Source organism: Microcaecilia unicolor, chromosome 11 (assembly GCF_901765095.1).
Source record: "Microcaecilia unicolor chromosome 11, aMicUni1.1, whole genome shotgun sequence".
Classification (NCBI taxonomy): Eukaryota; Metazoa; Chordata; class Amphibia; order Gymnophiona; family Siphonopidae; genus Microcaecilia; species Microcaecilia unicolor.
This window is the reverse complement of record NC_044041.1, coordinates 66,761,624-66,789,022: the sequence shown is the minus strand read 5'-3', so window position 1 is coordinate 66,789,022 and position 27,399 is coordinate 66,761,624. Positions and strand designations below refer to the sequence as shown.

Genomic DNA, 27,399 nt, shown 5'->3' with positions numbered 1-27,399 from the left:
CCTTCCTGGGAGGCGACCGCAGTCGGTACCGCAAGCGGCACCGATGTCGGAGACCTCAACCCGGGCAAGGAGCCAGCCGGCGCCTCACTCGACAGTACCAGTGGCGCAAGCACCCCCGGTACCTGAGGGGAAGGGCGCAACAGCTCTCCCAGGATCTCTGGGAGAACGGCCCGGAGACTCTCGTGCAGGGCGGCTGTGGAGAAAGACATGTAAGCCGATGCAGGAGTCGAAGTCAGAGTCTGTTCCGGGCGTGGAGGCTGTTCCGGGCTGTCCAAGGTGGAGCGCATCGACACCTCCTGAACAGAGGGTGAGCGGTCCTCCCGGTGCTGATGCCTACTGGGTGCCGACTCTCTCGGCGACCCAGAGCTCTCGGTACCGATGCGGGAAGGAGACCGGTGTCGATGCTTCTTTGACTTTTTCAAATGAAGCATGTCATCAGAGCTTCCCGGTACCGACGAGGAGGACGTAGAATCCAACCGTCGCTTCCTCGGGGCCGAGGCCGAAGAAGGTCGGTCTCGGGGGGGCTGTACCGCAGGAGCCCTCAGGGTAGGGGGAGACCCACCTGAAGGCTCACCGCCACCAGCAGGGGAATGGACAGCCCTCACCTGCACTCCAGACGAAGCACCACCGTCCGACGACATCAGCAGAAGTGGAGGTCCCGGTACCACCGACGCAGCCTTCCGATGCCTCGGCCCCGACGATGCAGAGGGTCGATGCCTCGATGCAAGCGATACCGTCGCGGCCGAGGGCGGAGGTGTTGACACTGTCGACGTCGACGCACTCGATACTCCCGGTGCCGATGCTGACGAAGAGCCCACTGGGCCAATCTCGCTACCTGAGTCCTTTTCTGTAAAAGGGCGCAAAGACTGCAGGCCTGCGGGCGGTGCCCAGCCCCCAGACACTGAAGACACGACGCGTGCCTATCAGTGAGCGAGATTACCCGGGCGCACTGGGTGCACTTCTTGAAGCCGCTGGGAGACTTCGATGACATGGGTGGAAAAATCACGCCGGCGAAATCAAAACTCGTAATTGCGGTAAGGCACCAAAAAGATGGGGAGAAAAAAACTCGACCCGAGGCCTCAAAGGGGCCTACCCCGAAAACGAAAGAAAACTTAGGGCCAAAAACTGGAAATAGGGGGAAGAGAAAAAGACCGAAAGGCCCTTCTCCGGAATCCCTTTTTTTTTCCCTTTTTTAGCGAAAAGTCAAAAAGACGCGCGAGGGTCAACTTAAGGGTTGCGAACGGCGCAAAACATGACCGTACCGAGCGCGGACAAAAGAAGACTGACGAACACGAGCCGGTTCGGGCGGGAAGACGGCCGCGCATGCGCGGTGCGCATGGGCGCGCGAGGACTAGCAAAGACCTTTGCTAGTGAAGTTTCCGATTGGAGGGGCTGCCTTGGACGTCACCCATCAGTGAGAACAAGCAGCCTGCTTGTCCTCGGAGAATATATGTATTAAGAGATTAAATCTATGTACACAATGATGGACACATTTTGGGGGTAATTTCAAAAAGCATTTCCATGGGTAGAACACCATTTTATGCATAGTAATAGCTTTTTCTAAAACCATCAGAGCATATGTGCTTATATATAGCTTGTTTATGCATACGTTTACCAGACTTAATGATGTTGTTCCTGGGGACAAGGTTTGGACATGCACATATTTTATAAAATATGAGTTTATATATGCAAAATAAATTTGTACATGTGGGTGTACTTTCTATTCAGTAATTTTTAAAGGGAAAGCATACAAGATACTTTCCCTTTGAAAACTGGTGTAAATTTTGTATATATCTGTTGCATAGTTAGGCAGCATGTTATGAAATAATGCTCATTGTTTCATACTAAGAAGTTTATTTGCTAAAATTATGATTGTAACTCCAGTGTTCTTGATTCAGTAAAAACTCTTGTTAAATAAAAATAGGTTGTCCTGATCATCTCAATACTTATGATGTGATTTCACAGCATCTTGCAGGTCCAGAGAGCTAGAAACATCTCTTGCACTCATCACTTGAAGACAGTGTGAAGGAATGCCATCCTGAACTGCTTCCTTATCTAATCTTTTTTTGTCTATTCCAAAGATCCTAAGCAGTGTACAAGCTTGGGGAGCCAGCGCTGAGTACGCCTTGTAGCGCTATAGAAATGCTAAATAGTAGTAGTAGTAGAGCCACCTCTATCAAACAAGTACAAAATCCAAATCAAGGATATTGTGGTGAAACAGGGAATTTTCCTGCTTGTAAACTGTATAGCTATTTTTTATGATGTGCATTTCCCTTGTTTGGCCAGCAGATGGTGTCTGTCCTTTGTTTGTAAAGTTACAGAAGTGACAGTTTCTTCTTCCCGCATAAGCTGAGAAGTAATCTGCATTGCTGTTGGTCAGAAGCCCCTCAGTGTTTATGATCTGGGCTCTGATTGAATGTGCTGGAAATCTTTTGACAGAGTGGGAGGCACAGACCTCTATACTGAGACTCTGTTCAAAGACTGTGAGCAGTTAATTTTCCTGAACTCCCCGGGTAGTGAATAAGTGTTTAGTTAGTTTACTATTGATTCCTGTTTATTGTGCCTGTTATTACCTACTAATTACACCCTATTCATCCATTCACTGTTCTAACTTGTTATGATAATAAGTCAATTCACTTATTAGCTCTGTTTGTCCTGGACTAAGAGTCCTGGTAGTTTGTGTTTGGGTCTGTGGGTGCTTTCTAGGAACTGTGGGACCCCTGAAAGTGTGACCCCAGTATCCTTAGAAACCAATGGTGAATTAAGTTGCGGGTGGGAAACTCATCCAGAGGCAAGCGTAACCCAGCAATTGGGAGGAAGGGTATGTAAGAGTAGAGCATGTGCACAGGTGGTAGCGGGCCTGAGCAGTGCTGGGACAGACCCTCTAGGTGGCTGCAGGGTTAGCACCAGGTGGGTGTTAGGCATTCTGTGACAGATATCAATAATGAAGCGATTAACAATAAAGTACTTAAAACGAAAAACCTTCAATTAAAATTTTCTGAAAAAGAAATGTTTTTAATTTTCTACGAAAGCTATAATACTTTTTTTTTCCAAATCAAGAGGGACCTTATTCCAAATAATCGCTGATTGATAAGCAAAACAACTATTCAAACATCTTTTATATAAATATTGGTCTCTTGTTCTATAAGTCCTTAAAAGTGTAGGTCAGCTTAATAAGGTACATAAATGTGCGACAGCCTACCCTGTGATAGACTTATAAACAAGGCAAGAAACCTTGTATATAATTCTTGCTTGTATTGAGCCAGTATAATTTGATCATTAAAGGCCCTGTTTACAAAGGTGTGCTAGCGCTAAAAATTAGCACGCTAACCGTGTAAACACCCATAGTAATATTATGGGCATCTACACAATTAGCGTGCGCTAAAAACGCTAGCATGCCGTTGTAATCAGGACCCTAAAGAAGTAGACCTATCATGTTTTTTACATTTAAAAATCATTTCCACAACTATATTTTGTAAAAGTTGTAGTTTTGCTTGTAATCTTTTTGTTACACCAATGTAAAGAAAATTAGCATAAATGTGTTAATAATGTGCAATCCAAAGTAGGGCAAAACCATCCTAACTTCTTTGGTACTACAAAATAATTGTAGTTCTCTCTCATAAATCTTTTGAATTGGAACTATTGCAATTATCTGTAACAAGGTAAAATTATGTATAATCATACCTGATAATTTTCTTTCCATTAATCATAGCTGATCAATCCATAGACTGGTGGGTTGTGTCCATCTACCAGCAGGTGGAGATAGAGAGCAAACTTTTGCCTCCCTATATGTGGTCATGTGCTGCCGGAAACTCCTCAGTATGTCGATATCAAAGCTCCATCCGCAGGACTCAGCACTTAGAGAATTACACCCACGAAGGGACACTCTGCCCAGCTCACCACCGCCGAAACGGTGGAGGGGAATTAACCCAGCTCATCCCCACACAAGTGGGGGAGGGGAACCCGTCCAGCTCATCCCCGCGGAGCGGGGGAGGGACACCACACCCGCCGATGCGGGGGGGATCTGGCTTATCCTGCAACCGCAACCGCGGGAGGAGCTGACTGACCCTAACACCGCCGAAGCGGGAGGGGTACAAAGCTGCCCTACAGCCGCACGAAGCGGGAGGGAGTGCCGGCAGAATTTATGTCTCAATCCAGCCCCGTAAAACGGAGGGGAGAGGAATGCAGCAGCTCACTGTAACACAAACTCGTCTCAACTCTTGAAGAATCCAAGTGAAAGAAGAACTTGAACACGAAGTCCTCCTGAAGTAACTGAAGGCTAAACTTGAACCTAAAATTCAACCAGAATATAACAGTACAGATATCTGGGAGGGGCTATGGATTGATCAGCTATGATTAATGGAAAGAAAATTATCAGGTATGATTATACATAATTTTACCTTCCATATCATCAAGCTGATCAATCCATAGACTGGTGGGATGTACCGAAGCAGTACTCACCCAGGGCGGGACATAGAAATCCCTGACCTCAACACTGAAGCTCCAAACCGGGCCTCCGCCCGTGCAGCCACAGTCAAACGGTAATGCTTGGAGAATGTATGAGCCGAAGCCCACGTTGCCGCCTTGCATATCTCTGCCAAGGAGACGGATCCGGCCTCTGCCATCGAGGCCGCCTGAGCTCTCGTGGAGTGAGCCTTCAGCTGGATAGGCGGCACCTTCCCCGCGGCCACATAAGCCGCTGCAATGGCTTCCTTGACCCATCTTGCCACTGTAGGCTTAGCAGCCTGCAGACCCTTACGAGGACCTGCAAACAGGACAAACAGATGATCCGATTTCCGGAAATCATTGGTCACTTCCAAGTATCTGATGATGACTCGTCTCACATCCAGATATTCAAGAGCGGAGTACTCCTCTGGGTAGTCCTCCCTACGAAAGGAAGGGAGACAGAGCTGCTGATTCACATGGAAGCGAGAACCAATCTTGGGCAGGAAGGCAGGCACTGTGCGAATAGTCACTCCTGCCTCAGTGAACTGCAGAAAAGGCTCTCGACATAGCGCCTGGAGCTCGGAAACTCTTCTGGCTGAAGTGATAGCCACCAAAAAGACTGCTTTCAACGTCAGGTCTTTCAGAGATGCCCTCGACAAGGGTTCCAAAGGCGGCTTCTGCAATGCTCTTAGCACCAGGTTGAGATTCCACGCAGGCACCACTGAGTGCAGAGGAGGGCGCAGGTGATTAACTCCCTTGAGAAAGCGCACCACATCTGGCTGCGAAGCCAGGGAAGCACCCTTCAGGCGGCCCCTGAAGCAAGCCAGAGCCGCTACCTGGACTTTAAGGGACCTGAGCGACAGGCCTTTCTCCAGACCTTCTTGCAGGAACGCCAACACTGAAGAAATTGGAGCAGTGAAGGGAGAAAGTGAGCCTGCTTCACACCATGCTGCAAAGATACGCCAAACCCTGGCGTAAGCAGTAGAAGTAGAGTGCTTCCTCGCTCTCAGCATAGTGGCGATGACCTTGTCTGAGAAGCCCTTCTTCCTCAGACGCTGCCGCTCAATAGCCAGGCCGTAAGACCAAAGGGAGAGGGATCCTCCATCACCACGGGACCCTGATGTAACAGGCCCTGCTCCACTGACAGCCGCAGAGGATCGTCGACTGAGAGCCTGAACAAGTCCGCATACCAGGGACGTCTGGGCCAATCCGGACCCACCAGGATTACCCTGCCGGGATGCTTTGCCACCCGGTCTAGCACCCTGCCCAACATGGGCCAGGGCGGGAACACATAGAGGAGCTCTTGTGTCGGCCACTGTTGGGGAAGAGCATCTACTCCCAGGGATCGAGGGTCCCATCCTCTGCTGAAAAAGCGCGGCACTTGGCCATTGGCCGATGACGCCATCAGATCTAGGCTCGGCTGGCCCCAGCGCTTCGTGATGTCCAAGAACGCCTGAGCAGATAGTTGCCACTCTCCGGGCTCCAAGGTATGGCGACTGAGAAAGTCCGCCTTGACATTCATGACTCCGGCAATGTGGGCCGCTGAAAGCTGCTCCAGGTTCGCTTCCGCCCACTGGCAAAGACTCATAGCCTCCTGGCTAGAGGGGCGCTCTTGGTACCTCCCTGGCGGTTGATATAGGCCACAGCCGTGGCATTGTCCGACAGGACCCGTACAGGCTTCAACACCAGTACCGGGATGAACTCCAATAACACCAACCGAATGGCTCTGAGTTCCAGGAGGTTGATAGACCACTTGCCTCTGCAGGAGACTAGAGCCCCTGCGCTGTCCTTCCCAAGCAGTGGGCTCCCCAGCCCATCAAAGAGGCGTCTGTCGTGACGACAATCCACTCCGGGGTCACCAGAGGCAATCCTGCAGACAACTTGTCTGTCTGCGTCCACCAGCTCAGCGCCTTGCGCACTGCTGGGTCCACGGGAAGGCGCACAGCATAATCCTCCGACATCGGAGTCCAGCGCAGCAGCAGAGATAGCTGTAGTGGTCTCATATGAGCCCTGGCCCAGGGCACTACTTCCATCGTGGCCGTCATAGAGCCCAACAGCTGCACGTAGTCCCAAGCCCGAATAGGAGAGGCTACTAGGAACTAGTCCACCTGAGCCTGAAGCTTGACAATCCGATTGTCTGGCAGGAACACTCTGCCCACTTGGGTGTCGAATCGAACTCCCAGATACACCAGGGACTGAGTCGGGCGCAGCTGGCTCTTCTTCCAGTTGATGATCCATCCCCGGGAGCTCACAAGAGCAACTACCCGGTCCATAGCTTTGCCGCACTCTGCATAAGAGGGGGCTCGGATCAACCAGTCGTCCAGATAAGGATGGACTTGTACTCCTTCCTTTAGCAGGAAGGCCGCTATGACCCCCATTACTTTGGAAAAGGTCCGCGGAGCAGTAGCCAACCCGAAAGGGAGGGCTCTGAACTGGAAGTGTCGTCTCAGGACTGTAAAACGCAGAAAGCGTTGGAGAGGAGGCCAGATGGGAATATGCAGGTACGCTTCCTTGATGTCCAAGGAAGCCAAGAACTCTCCTGCCTTCACTGCCGCTATAACAGAGCGGAGAGTCTCCATGCGAAAGTGCCTCACTTTCCAGGCCCGATTGACCCCTTGAGGTCGAGGATAGGCCGGACAGAACCTCCTTTCTTTGGAACCACAAAGTAAATGGAGTAACGTCCCTTGCCAATCTGATTTTTTGGCACCGGAACGACCGCACCCAGGCGGATCAGGTTGTCCAAGGTCTGCTGCACTACCACAGCTTGACCGGAGACTTGCAGGGAGAGAGTACAAACCCGTCTCTTAAGGGTTGGCAGAACTCTAGCTTGTAGCCGTCTCTGATGACTTCCAGCACCCACGCGTCTGAAGTTATAGTGGTCCACTCGCCCAGAAACGAGGACAGCCGTCCTCCAATCTGCACTGGGGCGTGGACCAAGGCCCCGTCATTGGGTACGAGACCCTGGGGAGGACCGGAGGGAGCACCTCCGGGACGGCGGTCTCTGCGAAAGGAATGCTGCTTGGGGGAGAAATTCCTCTTGAAGGAAGAGGGGGCAGAGGAACCCGACTTGCCCGGGCGGTATGGAGGTATCGGGACGAGTACTAACCCGAGCCCTGACCTCTGGTAATTTCTTGCCCTTAGACGTGCCGAGATCGGTCACGATTTTGTCCAGCTCGACCCCAAAGAGCAGCTTGCCTTTAAAAGGCAATCTAGCCAGGCGGGATTTAGAGGCGTGGTCAGCAGACCAATGTTTCAGCCAAAGCCACCGCCGCGCAGAGACTGTCTGAGCCATGCCTTTAGCTGAGGCTCTCCAGACATCATACAGCAAGTCTGCCAAATAGGCTAAGCCCGATTCCAGGGCCGGCCAATCAGCCCTCAAGGAATGATCCGAGGGGGAAGCCCGCTGCACCATAGTCCGGCACGCCCTGGCCACATAGGAGCCGCAAACTGAGGCCTGCAAACTTAAAGCAGCTGCCTCCAAGGACGACCTTAAGGCCGTCTCCAATCTTCTGTCTTGGGCGTCCTTTAGGGCCGTGCCACCTTCCACCGGCAACGCCGTTTTCTTAGTCACCGCAGTGATTAAAGAATCCACGGTAGGCCACAGATAGGCCTCACGTTCACTCACAGCCAAAGGATAGAGGCGGGACATAGCCCTAGCCACTTTAAGGCTCGTTTCCGGGACATCCCATTGAGCCGCAATTAAGGTGTGCATGGCATCATGCACGTGGAAGGTTCTAGGCGGGCGCTTCATCCCCAGCATAATGGCAGAGCCAACAGGGGCTGAGGGAGAGACGTCCTCCGGAGAGGAAATCTTCAAAGTGTCCATGGCCTGTAACAACAGGTTGGGCAAATCCTCTGGGCTAAAAAGCCGCGCTGCAGAGGGGTCATCCGCTCCATCCGAGCGGGGATCTATCTCCTCCAAGGAAATCCGCAAAGGATCGTTGGGAGACCTCAGACACGCTGCCCTCATCTACATCGGAGGAGACAAAAGTCCTCCAAGGCCTGGAAATCAACCCGAGGGCGTTTACCTCTGGGAACCTCAACCTCTTTATCAGAAGAGGGAGCAGGGGCAGCGTTTTGCATGAGGAAAGCCTGATGCAGCAGCAAAACAAACTCGGGGGAGAAACCCCCCAGACTGTGCACTTCCTCAGCCTGGGCAACAGCCCTAGACGCACTCTCAACCGGCGCTCGCAATAGCGGGGGAGAGACATGCTGCGCATCCAAAATGGCGTCCGGCGCGAAACTCCGTGAAGGAGCCGCGCGGGAAGAACGGCGCTTAACTTTAGCCGCTTTTGTGCCGTGGCCCAAATTAAGGGTGTTCATGGCATTAATGTCTCCAACCTCAAGGGCGGCCCCGAAGAAGCCGTCCGAGCCGCGTGGCCGGCCAAGATGGCGGAGGCGAGGAGCGGGGGATGGGCGTTTATGGCGGGAAAAAACCGCCACGCCGGAGGAACGACCGGGACATTCATCGGTCACTAAACTATCACCCATCAAGGGCGAATCAGGTTGTAAAACCCCCGCATCCCCTCTAGAAGCGCTCCAGCGATCCGGGGAGCGACCCTTTGCGCCCTCGCCCTCCGACGCCATTGCCACGAGGAGAAGAATCGGGGAACCCCCTGCCCGCTATAAAAAGGTAAAATTACCTGCTTGCCGCTCCGAGCTGTAACGAACTGGTGTCCCAGTGAGTAGCTGCAATGAACGTTTAAAGAAACGTCGAATTAAACGCCTTTAAAGACGTTTAAAAATATTTTTTTTTTTAAACGGAGCCAGCGGGAGGGGGGAGAAAAGGAGGGACCTAGCACCACCAGGTTTGCACTTGCTCAAAAGAGCCCTCAACCCCAGGCCTCAACAAAACCTAAGGATTAGGCTTGGAGGCCTAGCCAGAGCTGCTGCTGTGTGTGACCACCACCTGCTGAGATAGAGAACATACTGAGGAGTTTCCGGCAGCACATGACCACATATAGGGAGGCAAAAGTTTGCTCTCTATCTCCACCTGCTGGTAGATGGACACAACCCACCAGTCTATGGATTGATCAGCTTGATGATATGGAATGTTCTATTTATTAACTGAAATTTGACATACTGCCCAACACTGAAGAAATCAAAATGGAGTACAGTAAATTAGAATAAAACAAATAAACTCAATACAATACAAACAAATTAGAATACCTATCATGAATTATCTTCAAAAATACAGAACGGAGCAACTGATCATTTAATTTCTTCTTTTCTAATGATTAACTACAAAAATATAGTCACAACTACTCAATGAAAAGAATCAGTGGCCATCTTAATCTCAAATTTAAATTGCTATGTTCTTGCATTCATGTTTTGCAATAATCCAAGGTGATGATGTTATCGTCACCCTTTGTGTGATTCCTTCTGAAAGAAAGGGATTCAAACAAATTCTGAGGTCTTATTACTTACCATGGAAACAGAGCAAATACTCTTCTCTCTGTCCCATGATGTTAACCTGCATAATGGCAATCGGAAAACTGTTGGTTGAAGAGGCAAAAATGGCAGAGGCTAATGAATGGTCATTTTTATCCAGGAATTCTGTGTGTGAGAAAGAGAAAGCCATAAATGTTTTGTATGAGAGTCTCCTGCATTAGAAACATAATACAGCTAGAGAACTCAATAGCAGCTGTTAAGAACATTCCGATCTATCTTTCTCTTTAAATTGTATTTTTATTTATTTGGAAGATGAGTACCTTTGATACTTCCATATTCCGTGCTTTTTATGAATGCTTTCAATAGCAATATACCCATACACACCTAAGTTCAGAACGAAAAATAGTTCAGTGCAAACATTTGAAGCTTATATTGAACAAAACACTCCTTTTAACCATAAAGACACGTCTTCAAATCTCATTTCTGCCTCTATGTTAAGAGCTGGCCTGAACATAGAGCAAATCATTCTGTGAGCCTACCCTTCCGTGTACAATCCTTACCCACTTTTCTCTCTCTTGTTGGCAAGAGGAGAGTAGTGCTACTTATCTGTCTCCTTCTCTACCATCTGGCATAAAGTCTGACCTGTATAGGCCTTGTAGTTTCATTGGACCCACCAACAATGCACAAACAACTTTGGATTAAAGCCAGGTTAAAAGGGCCACTCTTTTCCTGCTGGCATGAGGGAGGGAGGAGATGATCAAATAGCAGGGCCAAGGGCAGTCACCAGAATACCCACCTTTTGTCAACCTAGGGATGGCCTTATGTTATATACTTGCCATTACGGTACTATGTAAGCCACATTGAGCCTGCAATAGGTGGGAAAATGTGGGATATAAATGTAATAAATAAATAAATATCATAGAGAATGTGTCTCCATGTTACTCTCTGCAGCAATTCTTGCTTTCTTCAATTTAAATCCAGTTGCTCTTTCCAGTCACGTTTTCTCAATAATGTAATCTGTAGGCTTGCTCAAAAATGTATAGTTATTTCTCCCTATTTTCTGAAGCATGTGACTTTAACTTGTTTTAATAATATACTTTGCTGTAGCTAGTTGTCAAATTAATATATTGATATTTTTTAATTGAAAACACTTCTGAAGTAATTAGCCCAAAAGGATAAAGAGCTAATTAGCATAGAGAAAATCAGATCCCCATTGGTTCCTCCCCCATTTCAGTCCACAGATAGGAGAAATATATCAACTTAGCTTTTAGTAATGATCTGGTACCACTTAGAGCCACTGCAAACTAAGGGGCCAATGATCAAATTCCCTGCATTGTACCGAACAGCACAGTAAACTTAGCACTGGAACAGCATGGAAAAATAAAGCCCCGATGATCAAAATTAACAGCATACAAATTTATGTGCGCTATTAGTTTTGATAATCAGAGCAGAAGTTGTTTGACAGGTCCGGGTTGTCAAAAAAAAATAAAAAACCCAGACCTGTTAAACCAGCCTGAACAGCAGCTGGAGGACCTCCAGATCCCCCCCCCCCCCCGACACTAGGGGCTAGACCCCTTGACCCCTCCCGCACAGAAGCCCCCCTTAGCTGTACCCTCCCTCCCTCCCATACCTGGTGGTCTAGTGCCCACCCAACCCCCCACTTGTACCTGGAGGCAGGCGGAGGAAGTAAGCACTCCTTCCTCCTGCAAGCATTGCCTCAAAATAGCAGCGACCAGCCTGGTGCATACTGGGTTTGGGGAGGAACTAGACCACCAAGCTAGGGTGGGAGGGAGGGAAGATGTGGCTAAGGGGAGGCTTCTGTGTGTGTGTGGGGTGTCGGGGGATGACTACAAGCAAGCAAATGCATGCAACAGGGTCTCCCCATTTTTCCCGAATGCCCTGGCAAACCCTAATGCGAGCTCTGAGCTGTCATAGGGTTTGAAGCAGGAGCACCACCCTTGTTTGGCACACTTCTCGCTGAGAATTGGGGAGGAATCCTTATCAGGAGTTAAATTACGTGCTGGAAGAGACCAGGCTTAGTAATTAGCATAATGATGAAAAATGAACTCATTGCTCTGCTAGTTATATGTTTTGAATAAGAGCATAAGATGTATCATGCCACGTTGTACACCAAGGGTTCATAAGGCCAAGTATCCTTTGTGTGACAGCAGCCAATCAGGATTACTAGAAAATACCCAGCATATCACAAAGCACGAATCCATTTCCTTCAGTTCATTCTGAGATCTATTTAGTTAACAAATTTTCAGAGATTTCTGCTATAGGTATTGCTTGAACCCCTTCTAAACTCATGTGTGTTAGGTGCCTTGACCACATCCCCTGGGAACGCATTCCACAGCTTTGTTATTTGTTAAGTGAAAAAATGTATCTTCCAAAATGTTTTAAATCTGCCATCTGTTAATTTCATGCAGTGATCCCTTGTTCTGGTGCAGTTTGAAAGCATAAATAGTCATTCCCTATTTACCTTTCCATCTCACATATGATTTTATAAACTTCTATCCCCTCATCATCTCTTTTCCAAGATGAGCCCTAATCTGTTAGCCTTTCTTCATAAGGGAGGTGTTACATCCCCTTTATTATTTTGTTTTCCTTCTCTATACCCAGTGGTGTGCTGGAGCCGGCTCGCAAGAGCCGGTTGTTAACTTTGCACGGCTCTTGCGAGCCGGTTGTTGAAACGCGAAAGCCGGCTCTCCTCCCTCCCTCTGGATCCGGTCCCTCACGTCACCGACCTGACTCTTTGAAATCTTTGGGGCAGGCAGTCTTGCCTGCCCGCTGCCAGCACTGACTCTCCCCTGCTGGCGCTGCCGGTTCGTGCTTTAAAAATGGCCGCCGAGACTTCCAGAGGCGGCCTCTCGGTGGCCATTTTGAAGCGCGAAACGGCAGCGCCAGTGGGTGAGAGTCAGCGCTGGCAGCGGGCAGGCAAGACTGCCTGCCCCGAAGAATTCGAAGAGTCAGGTCGGGTCAGTGACGTGAGGGACCGGATCCGGAGGGAGAAGAATTTGTCGAACAACTTGGGAGGGGGTGTCAGGGGAGAGAAGGGAGTCGCTGGGCAATTGTGGATGGAGGGGCGAGAATGGTCGCTGGGTATGGGTGCATGCAGGGCAGGGGAGAGGAGGGTCACTGCTGGACATGGGTGGATGGAGGGCAGGGGAAAGGAGGGTCGCTGGGTGCATGCAGGGCAGGGGGAGAGAAGGGTCACTGGACATGGGTGGATGGAGGGCAGGGGAGAGGAGGGGAGAGAGAAGAAATGCTGGACATGGATGGAGGGGAGGGAAGAGTGAGGAAGGAGATGAGATGAGGAAAAAGGAAGAGAAAAACTGCACATGGATGAAGAAAATAGGCAGAAGCTGAGGACCAGAAATGAAGAAGAATGGAGGAAAGGAAAGAAATAAATGGAAAGGAAGCCCTGGAAACGGAGTTAAGAGGACAGATAGCAACAGAATCAGATACTGGGCCAGCATGATCAGAAAAACAGTCACCAGACAACAAAGGTAGAAAAAAATCATTTTATTTTAATTATAGTGTTTGGAATATGTTCACTTTGAGAATCAGGTGCTCAACATTAAAAGTTTATATTTATTTACTTATTTATGGCATTTTATCGCACATTAAACATGAATTAGAGTGGAACCTGGGATCATTTAATTTTTTATTCCTGGAGTAATGCATTGCCACCCCCCCCAGGCTCTCTCCCCGGCTATAGCCAGCTCTGCAATTTGGGGGGGTGGGGGTGCAGAGGGGGACCGGGGAGAGAGCCTGTTAAACATTTACCAGCACACCACTGTCTATACCTCTTCTATATCTGTTGTATCTTTTATGAAAATGAACGATCAGACCTACACACAATACTCAAGGTGCAGTCACACAATGGATTGACAGGGGCATGGCAATATTCTCCATTTCTTTTTCTTTTCAAATATCTCACCAAGCTAGGATCTAGTACTATGAGCCTTCCATCACACAGGGTTTTCCCTTTATATTATATCCCTCCACTTCCCTCTTCTGCTGTAGTGGGGTCATTTTACTGATAATCCTGGGAGAGGTCATGTACCCTGCCTCTCTTTGGAACATGACAACCATGAGCTTTTAATCAGAAATCAAGGTGTCCCTCCCCCCTACCCAGAGGTTCTTAATCCAGTCCTTGGGACATACCCAGCCAATCAAGTTTTCAGGACACCCACAATGAATATGCATAAATTTGGATGCACTACCTCGACTGTATTCATATCTGTCTCATATTGTTCATATTGTGGATATCCTGTGAACCTGACTGGTTGGGTGTGCCTGAGGACTGGGTTGAGAACCACTGTCCTAGATCCTTGAATGATGCCTTTATAGCATCCCTAGCCATCTGGGGAGTCACATCAGGAGTGTGCCACCATCTGAGCCACTAGGCCAGCCCCTAACATTCTATTTGATTCCAATGAGATCTTGTAAACCTAGTGCTGCGTAATGTTCATATTAATTTCTTCTTTAACACATGCGCCAAGCATAATGCATGACTAGTACACAAGCCCCTTAGAAAATAAGTTTGAAATATCTTGTTCTGAAGTGTACTACTTACCTTCCAGAGTATATGTTTCATCTCAATTTCATAGAACTTGTTGGTTCCAATAATGATGCTGTACCAGTGAAATAAATGCAGCTACAGGGTTCTGAAGTCTCAATCTCCTGAAATTAAGGGGGGAAACTCTAATAATTGAGGTGTAAACACACAGGAGAAAACAAACAAAAGTTTAAATACAGGGAGCTGAAACGGGTGGGGTCCACAAAAACCCTCCCTGAAGAAACAGTGGTGAAATATACACATTTCCTTAGTGTGAGTATGTAGGGCATATCCATAAGGGTATGCAGGAGAGGCACGTGAATATATTTCCCTTCCAAGAGCACACAGAGGAAAATTCTATACAATGGATATATGGAAACATACAAACACATGTGGGGTTAAATCAAGGGGAATATACACACATGTTCTTTGTGCACAGGGCCACACAGAGCATACACAAGAGTGGGGGGGGGGGGGGGGGGGGGGGGGGGGGAGGAGGAAAAGAATGCAAGCATCCACTGCTCCCATGGGATCTAAAAGATGGGGTAGGTTCCTGGGTAGTCAATTGGATTAAAATTTGGTTGACTGACATGACATGGTGAGACCATGTGAGCTTCAGGCCACGATGTTGCCACTCCTCAAATGGAAATAGGACTTCAAATCTCTAGAAGGCACACACCCCTTCAAAAGGTAAGCCAAAGAGACCACCTCCTTAAGCCAGAGTGCTATCATGGCCTTCACTACAGCCTTACCATTCTTAGGGCCAGCACGAACAACCTATCAGATTGCAAAACTCATTTGATACCTCTAGATATCCTATCTGGGTCTGACAAATGTCAAGCAAATAGAGCAACTAGAGCAAATTGAGAGATTTGCTTGATTTAGATGAAAAGCGGAGACAACTTTGGGAAGAAAAGAGGCACCATTTGAATATAGACTCCTGCCTTGGTGAAACGCACGAATGATTTTCTACACAGTAGCATTTGAATTTATGAAATTCTCGTGGCTGAACAAATTGCCACCAAAAAACACACCTTTAGCCTCACGTCTTTCAGAGTTGCTCTGAGTACTAGCTCAAAATGGGCACTCCCAGGGTCCACTAGATCAAATCAAGGTTCCAGGAAGGAAAGACCACTCTCATCAGAGAGCACAAATGCGACACACCTTTCAGGAACTGAACCATGTCTGGGTGTGAAGCCAAAGAAGCTCCCTGCAAATGGCCATGAAAACGTGCTAAACCCACCACTCGCACCCTACAGAGAACTGGCAGCCACACCACTCTCCAAATAGTCCTGCAGAAAGCCCAAAATCTGCAGTAGAGAGTCCCAAAACAAGGTCGAATACGAATTTTGAGCTGGTTTGTTGGCCTCTACTTCTCTCTTGTGCGTCAGCCCTTTAAAGGTCTAGTACTTAAGTGCTCCTGCCCTGGTTTGGAGACTTCATATATTTCCCTTTCATCCTCCACGATGTACCCTCTATTTTAGTACAGAGTCTCATTTTATGCAATGAGATCCTGTGCAAAAATAGCACAACTTGTAAAATAACCCATCTTAACCTTGATAACTCCCCTCCCTTAATGTCCAGCCTCAATAAAGAAACAGACCTATAAGGCCTACAGAATGAGCTATCCTTGCCTTTCTTGTGAAGAATTGTGATCCCAGCTGTTCTCATATGGTAGGATAGGACACCTTCTCGAATGAGAGAGTTATAGCATTCAGTCAGTGGGGTTAGAAGTAAATGCTTCAAAGTCTTGTAAATTTTTGCAATGTACCCACATCCAGCATTGGTAACTTCCCTGCCTCCAAATATTTATTGGCATCCTCCACCTCACTTTCTGCGATCTCCCTATCTAAGCCCTGTGATTGTTCTGTAGTAAGAGTGGGAAGAGCCACTTCTGCCAAATAACTCCCTATCTCCTCAGAAGCCAAACGGACCTCCGATGAACAAAGCTCTCTATAAAAGTCCATAAATCTTTACCTTATTTACCCATGTTTATGTTTTCATTTAAACACAATCTAAATAAAACAAAATCTCTTTGGATAGGTCCACTAAAGAACATAAAAGGTAAAGAGTCCTTTGTTATTAGGAAATAATACATTTAAGTTTAATACTCGCATACTAGGAGTTGAAATGGACAGTCAGTTAACCATGTTAAAATCAGGTTAATAAGGTGGTTAAGAACTCCTTTTTTCTATTAAGGAAATTAAGAACTATACGTAGAAATTTTGAATTGCCATGTTTTAGACTCATTGTGTAATCTATGTTGCTTTCAAAGTTGGATTATTGCAACATAGTTTATTTTGGTTGTACAAAGGAGGTTTTAAAAAAGTTCCAAATGATTCAAAATCTTGCAAATAGAGTTATCTGTTTGTTATGGAGGGAAGACCATATATCTCCTTATCTTGCCAAACTTCATTGGTTTACCAATTATTGCAAGGTCTCATTTTAAATTATGTACTATATAGTTTTTAAAGGGGTTGTATGGGGATCTTGAGTTTTTTTTCTTCTTTAGATAGAAAATTAGATTGGGGTCAGATAGTTCTGAGAGTTCCATCAATAGTATAGTTACATTAGGAAGCAGATGGCTTCATGCCTGTCTTATGTCTGCTTCAGTTTGGAATTCTCTCCTGACTATAATCAGGTCATCAAGGGATTATCTAACCTTAGAAACAATTAAAAACATTTCCTTTAAAAAAGAACATGTAGGTTGAGTTATAATTAACTGTATTAGACTGTAACTCCTGAACCTCTCTCAATCTCTGTCCTTATTTAATCCATACAGAACTGCAAAGGTTTTTGCGGAATACAAGATTAGTGTGTAATGTAATCTTCTGTAAGGATTTCCCCTTCTTTGCTCTTCACACAAACTATATTATTGCTGGACCCTCCTGTAAGCAGTTTCTTCATATTCAATTGTTTGTCAATATGTCCTTATTTTGGGAGTTTTGTTTATGCAATCACTCCATATCCTATAGGGAAGCCTGTATCAGAAACTCTGTCTCCCTCTCCTTGTAGGGGTAAGACCCCGCATAGGGTAACTGCCAGAGCTGGTAACAAGCTTAACATAATTTGATATACGTATTAAGACAGCATCAACTGTGCCCTGAGTTTTACTAAAGTCATGCCTGCATCAGCAGAAAGGGATTGCTTAAGAACTGATTATCCAGTGAAATCACCTGATAAATATGTTTCCACAGTCATGTACCCCAGATCAGGCTAATGCAGCCACTTCAGCGCACGGAGGTGAAATGAAGGCCACAGAGCCCGTGTCACTGAACTGGTCAGAACTAATTTCCAGGAATTGCTACTTTGCTGATGCCAGAGGTGGACTGACCACTTGGGTAACTGGGCCCAGTCATAACTTCCCACATGACGTGCCTGACACACACACCCTTCTCTCCAACCGTGAAGCTCCCGCTCTCTTTCTTTCCCTCCAGTGCTCTGCTCCTGTCACTGAACCCCCCTCCCCTCCTCGTCCTGTTTCCTCCGTGTGCAGAAAGGGCAGCACCAGCAGCAGCTACACTGGCTGATGCCGGAACTTCTCTCTCCTGTGGCCTGCCCCCTCAGTGTCAGTGGACCACCAATACCTACAAACTACCCAACTATAGCTCAGCAGCCCAAAAGAACAATAACCAACTAAAAGGTGATGGGAGGCGGGACTGGTGGTTGGGAGGCGGGAAATACTGCTGGGCAGACTTATATGGTCTGTGCCCTGAAAAGGACAGGTACAAATTCAAGGTAAGGTATACACATATGAGTTTGTCTTGGGCAGTCTGGATGGACCATGCAGTTCTTTTTCTGCCGTCATCTACTATGTTACTATGTTACTATGTTAAAAGGAAAAACAAATTTATTCGGAAACAACCAACAGAAAGGGAAGAAAGAACACAACAGAACCAGATACCAAGAAAACAGGCAAATAATAAAAATTAACACAAACACGCCCCAAACTGAACCTTACCGACCAATCCAAATGGGATACGTAAACGCCAGATCAGTAGTAAATAAAACAGAGACTCTAACAGAAGGGATCACCACAGACAATTTAGACCTCCTATTCATCACTGAAACCTGGATTCATGACCTTAAAGACCCCATAATTATAGATCTATGCCCACCAGGTTACAAAATTGTCCACTGGACAAGAAACAGAAAAAGAGGAAGGATAGCCATAATATACAAATCTGAGTTTACCATTACACCCACAGCTGAATCCATTCAGCCACAACTGGAAATAGCCTCGATAAGAAATAATCACCCTAACTTACAGGAACACCTCAACACAGTCTTGCTCTACAGACCACCTGGCAACTGGCAAGACGCCCAAACACACTTCATAGACTTTATCTCGAATACTTGTATCTGTACCTCAAATCTCATCATAATAGGAGATATCAACCTGCACCCTGAAGACCTAAACTCAACAAGCACCCAAGAATGTGAAGAGTTCTTACAACTATGGGATCTTCACAGAACTAACATGCAGCAAACTCGCATTAAAGGACACACAATAGACATTATCGCATACAAATTTAATCCCAACTCAAACCTTATACTAACAGACACAAAATGGACACCCGCACCGTGGTCCGACCACTATAAAGCAAACATCTCCCTCCAATGGCGAACGAAAGATTCACCAAAAAAACAAGAACGAAAAACATACACCACGAGAGGAAAAATAGACCCGGTAATATTCTGGCAACAGATATACTACAACGAATGGTCAACAAATACAGATACATCCCAATTCCTCCTAGAATGGGACGACAGATGCAGATCCATACTAGACAACATTGCTCCAACCCAAACCAGAACCTCACACAGAAAGAAATCAATACCATGGTTCAATGAAGAGCTGAAAAATCTTAAAACACAAGGTAGAAGGTTAGAACGCGCATGGAACAAAATGAATGACGACACCACATTTAAAGCCTGGAAACAACTCCAAAGAAAATATAAATATACCATAAGACAAACTAAAAGATTATATTACAAAACTATAATTGGACCATTACACACAAACTCTTCCAACTCGTGAATAAATTAATAGATACCACACCAGTCACAACCAACAACAAAAACACACCAGGAGCAGACAGCCTCGCAAAATATTTCAACGAGAAAATCATACAATTACGACTTAAGATACCTGTCAGCACCATTGACTATGCGGAACTCCTTGATTGCCTAGACCCAGACCCTGGCATCCACCCAGCAGACAGAACCTGGACCAACTTCGAGACAATATCAGAGGACATTATCTCCCAAACGCTCAAAAGATTTGCCAAATCTCACTGCAAACTAGACATATGTCCAAACAACCTAATGACATCTGCCCCTCAACAATTCAAACAGACATAACGAAACACTTGAATTATATGCTACAAAATGGACTCTTCCCGAAGGAGAATGGAAACATTCTACTCACCCCCATACCCAAAGACACAAAGAAAAGTGCCAGTGAACTGACCAACTACAGACCAGTAGCATCCATCCCCTTAATAACCAAACTAACGGAAGGGCTAGTGACCAAACTCACAAACTACTTAAATGAATTCTCAATACTTCACGACTCCCAATCTGGATTTCCGTCTAACCACAGTACTGAAACAGTACTAGTTACTCTCATGACCAAATTCAAACAAATGATTGCAACTGGACAGAACATACTTCTCCTACAATTCGACATGTCAAGCGCCTTCGACATGGTTGATCATGGAATACTATTACATAACCTTGAATACTTCGGAATCGGAAGAAACGTTCTCAATTGGTTCAAGGGATTCCTAACAACTCGGTTTTACCAAGTGACATCCAACTCAACTACTTCAGCCACATGGATACCTGAATGCGGAGTCTCACAGGGATCCCCCCTCTCGCCGACACTATTCAACTTAATGATGATACCCTTGGCCAAACTATTATCAAACCAAAACCTCAACCCATATATATACGCAGACGACGTAACAATCTATATCCCTTTCAAACAAGATCTAAAGGAAATTTCTAATGACATCAATCAAAGTCTCCATATCATGCACTCATGGGCGGATGCATTTTGACTAAAACTCAATGCAGAAAAAACCCAATGCCTAATACTCACCTCTCAACTTAACATGAACAAATTCACCGCCATCAACACACCAAACCTGAACCTTCCAATTTCGGATACCCTAAAAATTCTTGGTGTTACCATCGATCGACACCTAACACTCGAGAGCCACGCGAAAAACACAAACAAAAAGATGTTCTACTCCATGTGGAAATTAAAAAGAGTAAGACCTTTCTTCCCAAGAACTGTTTTCCGCAACCTGGTACAATCAATGGTGCTCAGTCATCTAGACTACTGCAATGCACTCTATGCCGGCTGTAAAGAGCAAATAATCAAGAAACTTCAGACAGCCCATAACACTGCAGCTAGACTCATATTCGGTAAAACAAAATATAAGAATGCTAAACCCCTACGAGAAAAACTACACTGGCTCCCACTTAAAGAATGCATCACGTTCAAAATATGCTCCCTAGTTCACAAAATCATTCACGGAGATGCTCCAGCCTACATGTCAGACCTGATCGACTTGCCATCCCGCACATTCCTTAATCTACACTTCCCTAACTGCAAAGGTCTGAAATACAAACTAACGCATGCGTCAAACTTTACCTACCTGAGCACACAGTACTGGAATGCACTACCGCGCAACTTAAGGATGATTCACGATTTAACCAACTTCCGCAAACTACTGAAGACTCATCTCTTTGATAAGGCGTACCACAAAGATCAACAAATGTGAACGACACCTGCCTACTATATTACTATCAGGTTTTTCTCTTCTTCTTTTCATTGTCATGTTACCCAAGATTCTTCTGTAACACTAAATACCTATTTTACAATGTATTTCCACTATTCATGATGTATTGTAAGCCACATTGAGCCTGCAACAAGGTGGGAAAATGTGGGATACAAAGGCAATAAATAAATAAATAAATATAGGAGGTTTTTTTTGAAGGCGGGAAGATCTTAGAATTAGTTTTGGTAAGTTCTCTCTCAGACTTTCACTGTCTTCTAATTATACTTGCCATACTAGTAACATTTTATTATCATGGTTTGGCAAACGTTTTCACATTTTGGTTTGGCTGCTGCAGTGCTGCTTACTAATGGGTAGTTTCATCTTTGACGTGCTTATGTTGTTCTTCAGGTATTTATTAAGGTGAACTTTCATTTAAAAGTGCATACCATATATAGTTTTTTAAAGTAATTTAGTTTCATAAGTTAAAGCTGGGCAAATCTGAATAAGAAATAATAGCTGTATCCATCCATTCCCTACATTCCAGCAACAGGAGGCTCCATTTCTGTAGCAGATGCTTTTAAGTTTCTTATGCAGTATTCTTTGTTATGTATCCTATACTGTTTATTGTAAGCCACACTGAACTCAACTTGTTTGGGATAATGTGGGATATAAAAGTCACAAATAAATAAATGAAATAAATAAGTTCTTCAATAATTTTATTAAAGGTTTTCTGATGACTTTATTGTTGGCTTAGGTTCTAGTGACACCTGTTTTGATATCAACTTTATGATGATTGCCACTTTCCACTCAAACCAAAGCCTAATAATATGTCAAGTTTAAAGTTTTAGGACATCAAAGATATTTTTACAGTTTAGAGAACTGCTTAAAACATATGTTTTTCTTAACATTACCTTGCCTTCAAATTGTCAGAATTAGCAACCCACAGGTTCTCCAGTTTATATTGTTATCTCTGTCGATATACTGCCTGAGGTTTTAAATAATGTGATATAACCCCTGAATGGCCTCCATGCTGCTAATTTGATTTTGAAATTTAAAGAAGTATTTATCAAATGAGAATAGATATCACCAAAACAGAAGTTCAAAGAAATACGTCATATACAAATAATACAGAATATCCCCAGAAAGAAAGTAAACATCATAAACCAATGTTATAGAACATCTTTAAGAAAGTGAACAAAACGAAAATCTCTAATTGGTTTTATCAGTTGGGTGTATGTAATGTTTTAAATTTGGTCACTCTGTTTTACTGTTTGGCACTGTTCGGTTTAGCGCCATCCATCTATGTATTTTAGAGGTTTCATTCGTTATCATGACTTCTGCACTCAGCTAAGTCACCTTTCTGTTGACAAAAGCTTTATTTAATTAGCTTTAAGCACTTTGCATGATTACATCACATTCTGTTTAAAGCAATTGCTTGAGCTGTGGTGCCTGTTACACTTCACTGTATTGAGGTATGATTGTTTTTCCATATATTTTTAAAATTAGTTCTATGATTACTATCCACAACACTATGGGTCATTCAGTCTATATAGCATTAATTCATATATATCTCTATCTATCTATCTAGCTAGCTAGATATATATATTTAATTAATAATTGAGACACCCCTTTTTGTTTGCTATTTGGTTTTTAACCATGGCCACTTCATTCGGGTCTGTCTAGCCTTTCTGGAATCAGAATGACATTGCACCACTGCTGTTCAGGGATGTAGCTGCCATTGTGCGAAGTCTGTTGCTGTTGTACTGCTGCAGTTTGGGTTTGTAATCTTTGCTTTTTTGCTTCATGCAGATTACCCCAGTGCTGCCTTGGAGGACCCATGCAAGTATGCTACTGCCATTTGGGTTGTAACTGTCACACTATGCAGCAAATCTCAATGCTGCATTATCACCCTCTTTCCACCAGGATAAAAACTATTAGAGTAACAGAATTATTAGTCTGAAGCAGCAAAACCAACAGAGAATTTGATGGCACCACAAGAGCTAGAGTCCACTTTCAGGAGGAATCCTCTTTATCTCAGTTTTTGCTACAATTTTTCTCTACTGTTCCTCTCTGAGACCATTTCATGTATCCATCAATCTTTCCATGAGGAAATATCAGATTTTACTCCCATGTTTCCACCTCTGAAGTCTCTAGTTTTAGAGAATTTTCTTCTCTGGAAAAATATTTCCTCTTAATGGAGCCAACAACAAGGAAGAGGACGAACAAAACAAAATCTTTCAAGAAGGAAGATTAAAAATAACCATAGTCTCTCAATTTCTGGTGTACTGAACTAGCAGTATTTAATGTCTCATACCTGATATGAGTGGCTCCCCAAATCTGACCATAAGCTCTACTGGAAAACTAGTACACAAAAGTGGGGCACAGAAAAGAAAAGAAAAAGAGAAGGAATACAGAAAATTCTGCAAAGTACAAGCAAAATTGAGACTTTTTTCAGCAGGAACTCTTTGCCATCATCCCAAGTAGCTGATGAACACATTCCTCAACAGTACTACTACTACTATAAATCACTTCTATAGTGCTACCAGTCGTATGCAGCGCTTTACAACTGAACATGAAGAAGAAAGACAATCCCTGCTCAAAAAAGCTTACAATCTAAATCAGGACAAACAGACAGGACCAAAAAGGATAAGGGAAGGACAGACAGAAGGATACATAAGGATAAGATAAAAGTTACAAGTCAGGAGTTGAAAGCAGCATCAAACAGGTAGGCCTTTAGCCCGGATTTGAAGGCAGCCAGGGATGGAGCTAGACGTAATGGCTCAGGAAGCCTATTCCAGGCATAAGGTGCGGCGAGATAGAAGGAGCGGAGTCTGGAGTTAGCGATGGAGGAGTTATGTAGAGCCAACAGAAAAAGAAACAAGCGTTTCAGAACAACCCACTAAGGTCAGAAGGGTAGATGAGGAATAACCACTGCAAAGCAGAGCTTTCTTCACCTATACACCAGCATCTAGTATCTCTCCAGATATGTTCTGGGATTTCCATCCAAGTCAGCCAATAATGTTCCATTTAACTCCAAGTTGGTTTATTTCCACAAAGGAATACATGATGGGACACATATCAACCGAAAATGGTTCTCTTACAATAAGGAAAACGTGACCTTGCATTGTTCCCTTCTGCTTGATGTATGTGCTAACAGCATTCCATCACTCAGTGATGATCCAGGGTTGCTCTGACTTGGAGACATGTTACAGTCAGACTAATAGATTTCGTGGAAAATCTATTAATTACAGCCTTCCTCATGAACAGTTATTGCTGAGGAAAAAACAAATTAAATGTCAGGCTGTCTTAAGATGTATTATTGATATTATGTTTTATATCAGGTTTCATACACTTCCTTACCTCAGCAAACACACAGATGCTTTGTCAACTGTATTTGATGAAGATCAGGTTAAAAATTTTGGAAATTTCTGAGGAAGTGATGTCACCGCACGAAAAGGCAGCCTAGTTTCATCGCTCCTGCTCCTCGCGCACAGCTAACTGCAATATCCGAAGCCATCAGCTTTTTTCGCATTTGGTATAGGCGTCTGTGAAACTGCAGTGCATCTACAACCATGAGTAAAGCTGCTTCCGCATTGAAAAAGGAGACGGAATGGCCGCCAGGCTGAGAAGGGAGCAAGGCTGTGAGCCGCCATGTGTCACCAGCGCGCCTCTCTCCGTCCGACTCAGACTTGGTGCTATCCCTGGCGGAATTGAGACAGCTCCCTTAAAAAAAAAAAGATATTTCAAGTGAGTTGCGAAAGTTCTTATCCAGAATCCAAGCAGACATTAAAACCTCAAAGGAGGAAATTCTGGACCGTATGGACCCATTAAGCTCAGACCTCCGAGAGCTGGGGGGAAGGGATGAGGACATTCAACTGAAGCTGGGTGAGCATGCAGAATCTATCCATACACATGCTTCCAGTATCCAGGACCTGGAGAAGAAGTATGCGAACCTGTCCTATAAAATGGATGATTTGGAAAACAGGGGCTGCCGGAACAACCTCCGATTTTGGGGTGTCCCGGAGGGGGGGGCGCAAACGGAGGACATCCCGGCGATCGTACGGTCCCTGTGTGTCACCTTGATGGGGTCTGAGTTGGGCTCGGTCCCAGTTGAACTGGAAAGAGTGCACCGTTCACTGGGTCAGCGTTTGGACCAAAGGCCACGAGATATAATTGTGCGTTTTTTTTCAAATTCGCAGACAAAGAACTTATCCTTACTCGAACTTGGAGGATGGCTGACCTAGAGTATGGCAACTCCTGCTGTATATCAGGACCTCTCACAGTATACGTTGCAGCAGCGGAGGTCGATGAAGCCGGCCCTAGACATATTCAAATTCAATATTGATGGGAGTTTCTGTTTTCACTGAATTTTGCTTTGAAAGGTATAAAGCATTGAGTGCAGTCCCTGGCAGGAGCCTGGGAAATCTTGCACACAGCCAGGATGGCGGCTGCGGCTGTACCCCCGAACACACTGGCTCCTGCAACGAGAGCTAAATTTCAAAGATGGCAGAGGGTTCCCTGCGTCCTCCAGGAAGAATATACAGAAAGCAATAGCTTCAGTTGCGGATACCTGAACTGGTTGCACTAATCACTCAGTGTACAATATACATTATTTTTTTCTTGAGGAGTGGACTTTGAAGAAACGATGATGGGAGGAACCTTATTTCTGATCAAACGAGATTTCCCTAAAAGAGAGTGAGGTTATGTATATGTCTCTGCAAAGCTTGATTAGCTATGCTATATTAAGTCTTGAGATGTATGGCTGGGTCATGTATAGCGTTTGGGAGGGCAAGGGTTATCAGAGGGTAGCTATGTAAGTGAAGAGGGAGGGAGGGAGATGTGCGGGACAGTTGACTTGGTATTTAGAGTGTGGCTGTGTGAGGATGTGGATAGGGCTAAATGGTGGACTATATGTATAGGTGGGGAGGGATAAAATTCTTTGGTGTCAGAGTGTGGGGATGTGTGCTAGGAGTGTGGGGGGGGGGGGGTGCATGTTGATGGGTTGTCTGGGGTATGGTGGCTTAGTTCCTTGAATTCCCATTCAGGGGTCATGTGTCCTCTGTCTGGTGAATATTGTGGGGTGGGGCAGGGAGGGTGGCAGGGCTTGTGCTGGGAAAGAAGAGTATGCAACATTGCAGTTCGAGAGGTTCATTGTGTTATGATAAATAGGCACCTAGAATTATATGCAAATAAGGGCATGTCATGTATTATTACTAAATGATAAGTGCTGATCTAAAGGTTATGTCTTATAATGTTAAAGGCCTTAACATGCCTCAGAAACGTCAAAAGCTCTTCAAAGTACTGTCACAGCTTAGATCACATATTGTATTTTTGCAGGAGACACATCTTTGACGAGTGCATGAAAGGATTCTCTCTCAGTCCAGTTATCCAACTGCCTACTTTACCTCATCTGTTGAATCCTCTAAGAAATGTGGAGTGGCTGTATTGATACAATCCTCAATACCAGCTTGAGTTATTAAGCTTAAACGGGACCCAGGCGGGCGCTTCCTATTTGTACACATTACCATTGATGAAGTGGATATTACCCTAGCATCGATATATGCTCCCAATGACCACCAGGAGGCCTTTTATGCTCGTGTGTGGAACTCCGTTTCTTCATTTATTCAAGGTTCTTTGATCTTGGAAGGGGACTTTAATGCAGTGATGGACCCGACCCTAGATCATACATGGGCTTCCCCCATTGTGGACACCAAGCAATCTTTAGCTCTGGGCTCTCTATCACACTCTTTGGGAACCTTAGACATATGGTGACTTACTCACACATGGGACCGGGATTACACCTATTATTCTCCTACGCACGATTCTTACTGATGCATTGATTATATTTTTTTGGGACACTAGGTTAGTTGAGAGGGGGCCGGAGGTGGTATTGGTAGCATAACTATACCGGATCATGTGCCGATATGGGTCTCTTTGCCATCCATTAGGGCAGAGGTTAAAAACAAAAGATGGACTTTGAATAGCAACTGTTTACAGGATTGCTGATGGGGTGGGGGGGTTACAGGAAAGTGTTAAAAGAATACTTGGAGACCAGTATTGACTCGGGACCCCTCTAAATATAGTTTGGGATGCCAGTAAGTGTGCCCACCTCGAAAGGCTGCGGCTAGCAAGTTGCTTGGATAAAACTTCATTGTTTGGAGGTCAGTCATAAGGAAAGAGGTTCCCCCCAAATAATGTAGGAGTTAC

The 27,399-nt window shown here is 45.3% G+C and overlaps 1 protein-coding gene across 1 annotated transcript in view; it reads right to left on the bottom strand.

The window, feature by feature from the left end:
- CIT (citron rho-interacting serine/threonine kinase) overlaps positions 1-27,399 on the bottom strand; it is a 1,023,678-nt gene that overhangs the window by 123,475 nt on the left and 872,804 nt on the right. Inside the window, 4 exon segments of the mRNA XM_030217566.1 lie at positions 9,874-10,002; positions 14,420-14,434; positions 14,437-14,484; positions 14,487-14,526. Coding sequence (XP_030073426.1) covers positions 9,874-10,002; positions 14,420-14,434; positions 14,437-14,484; positions 14,487-14,526 — 232 coding nt within the window.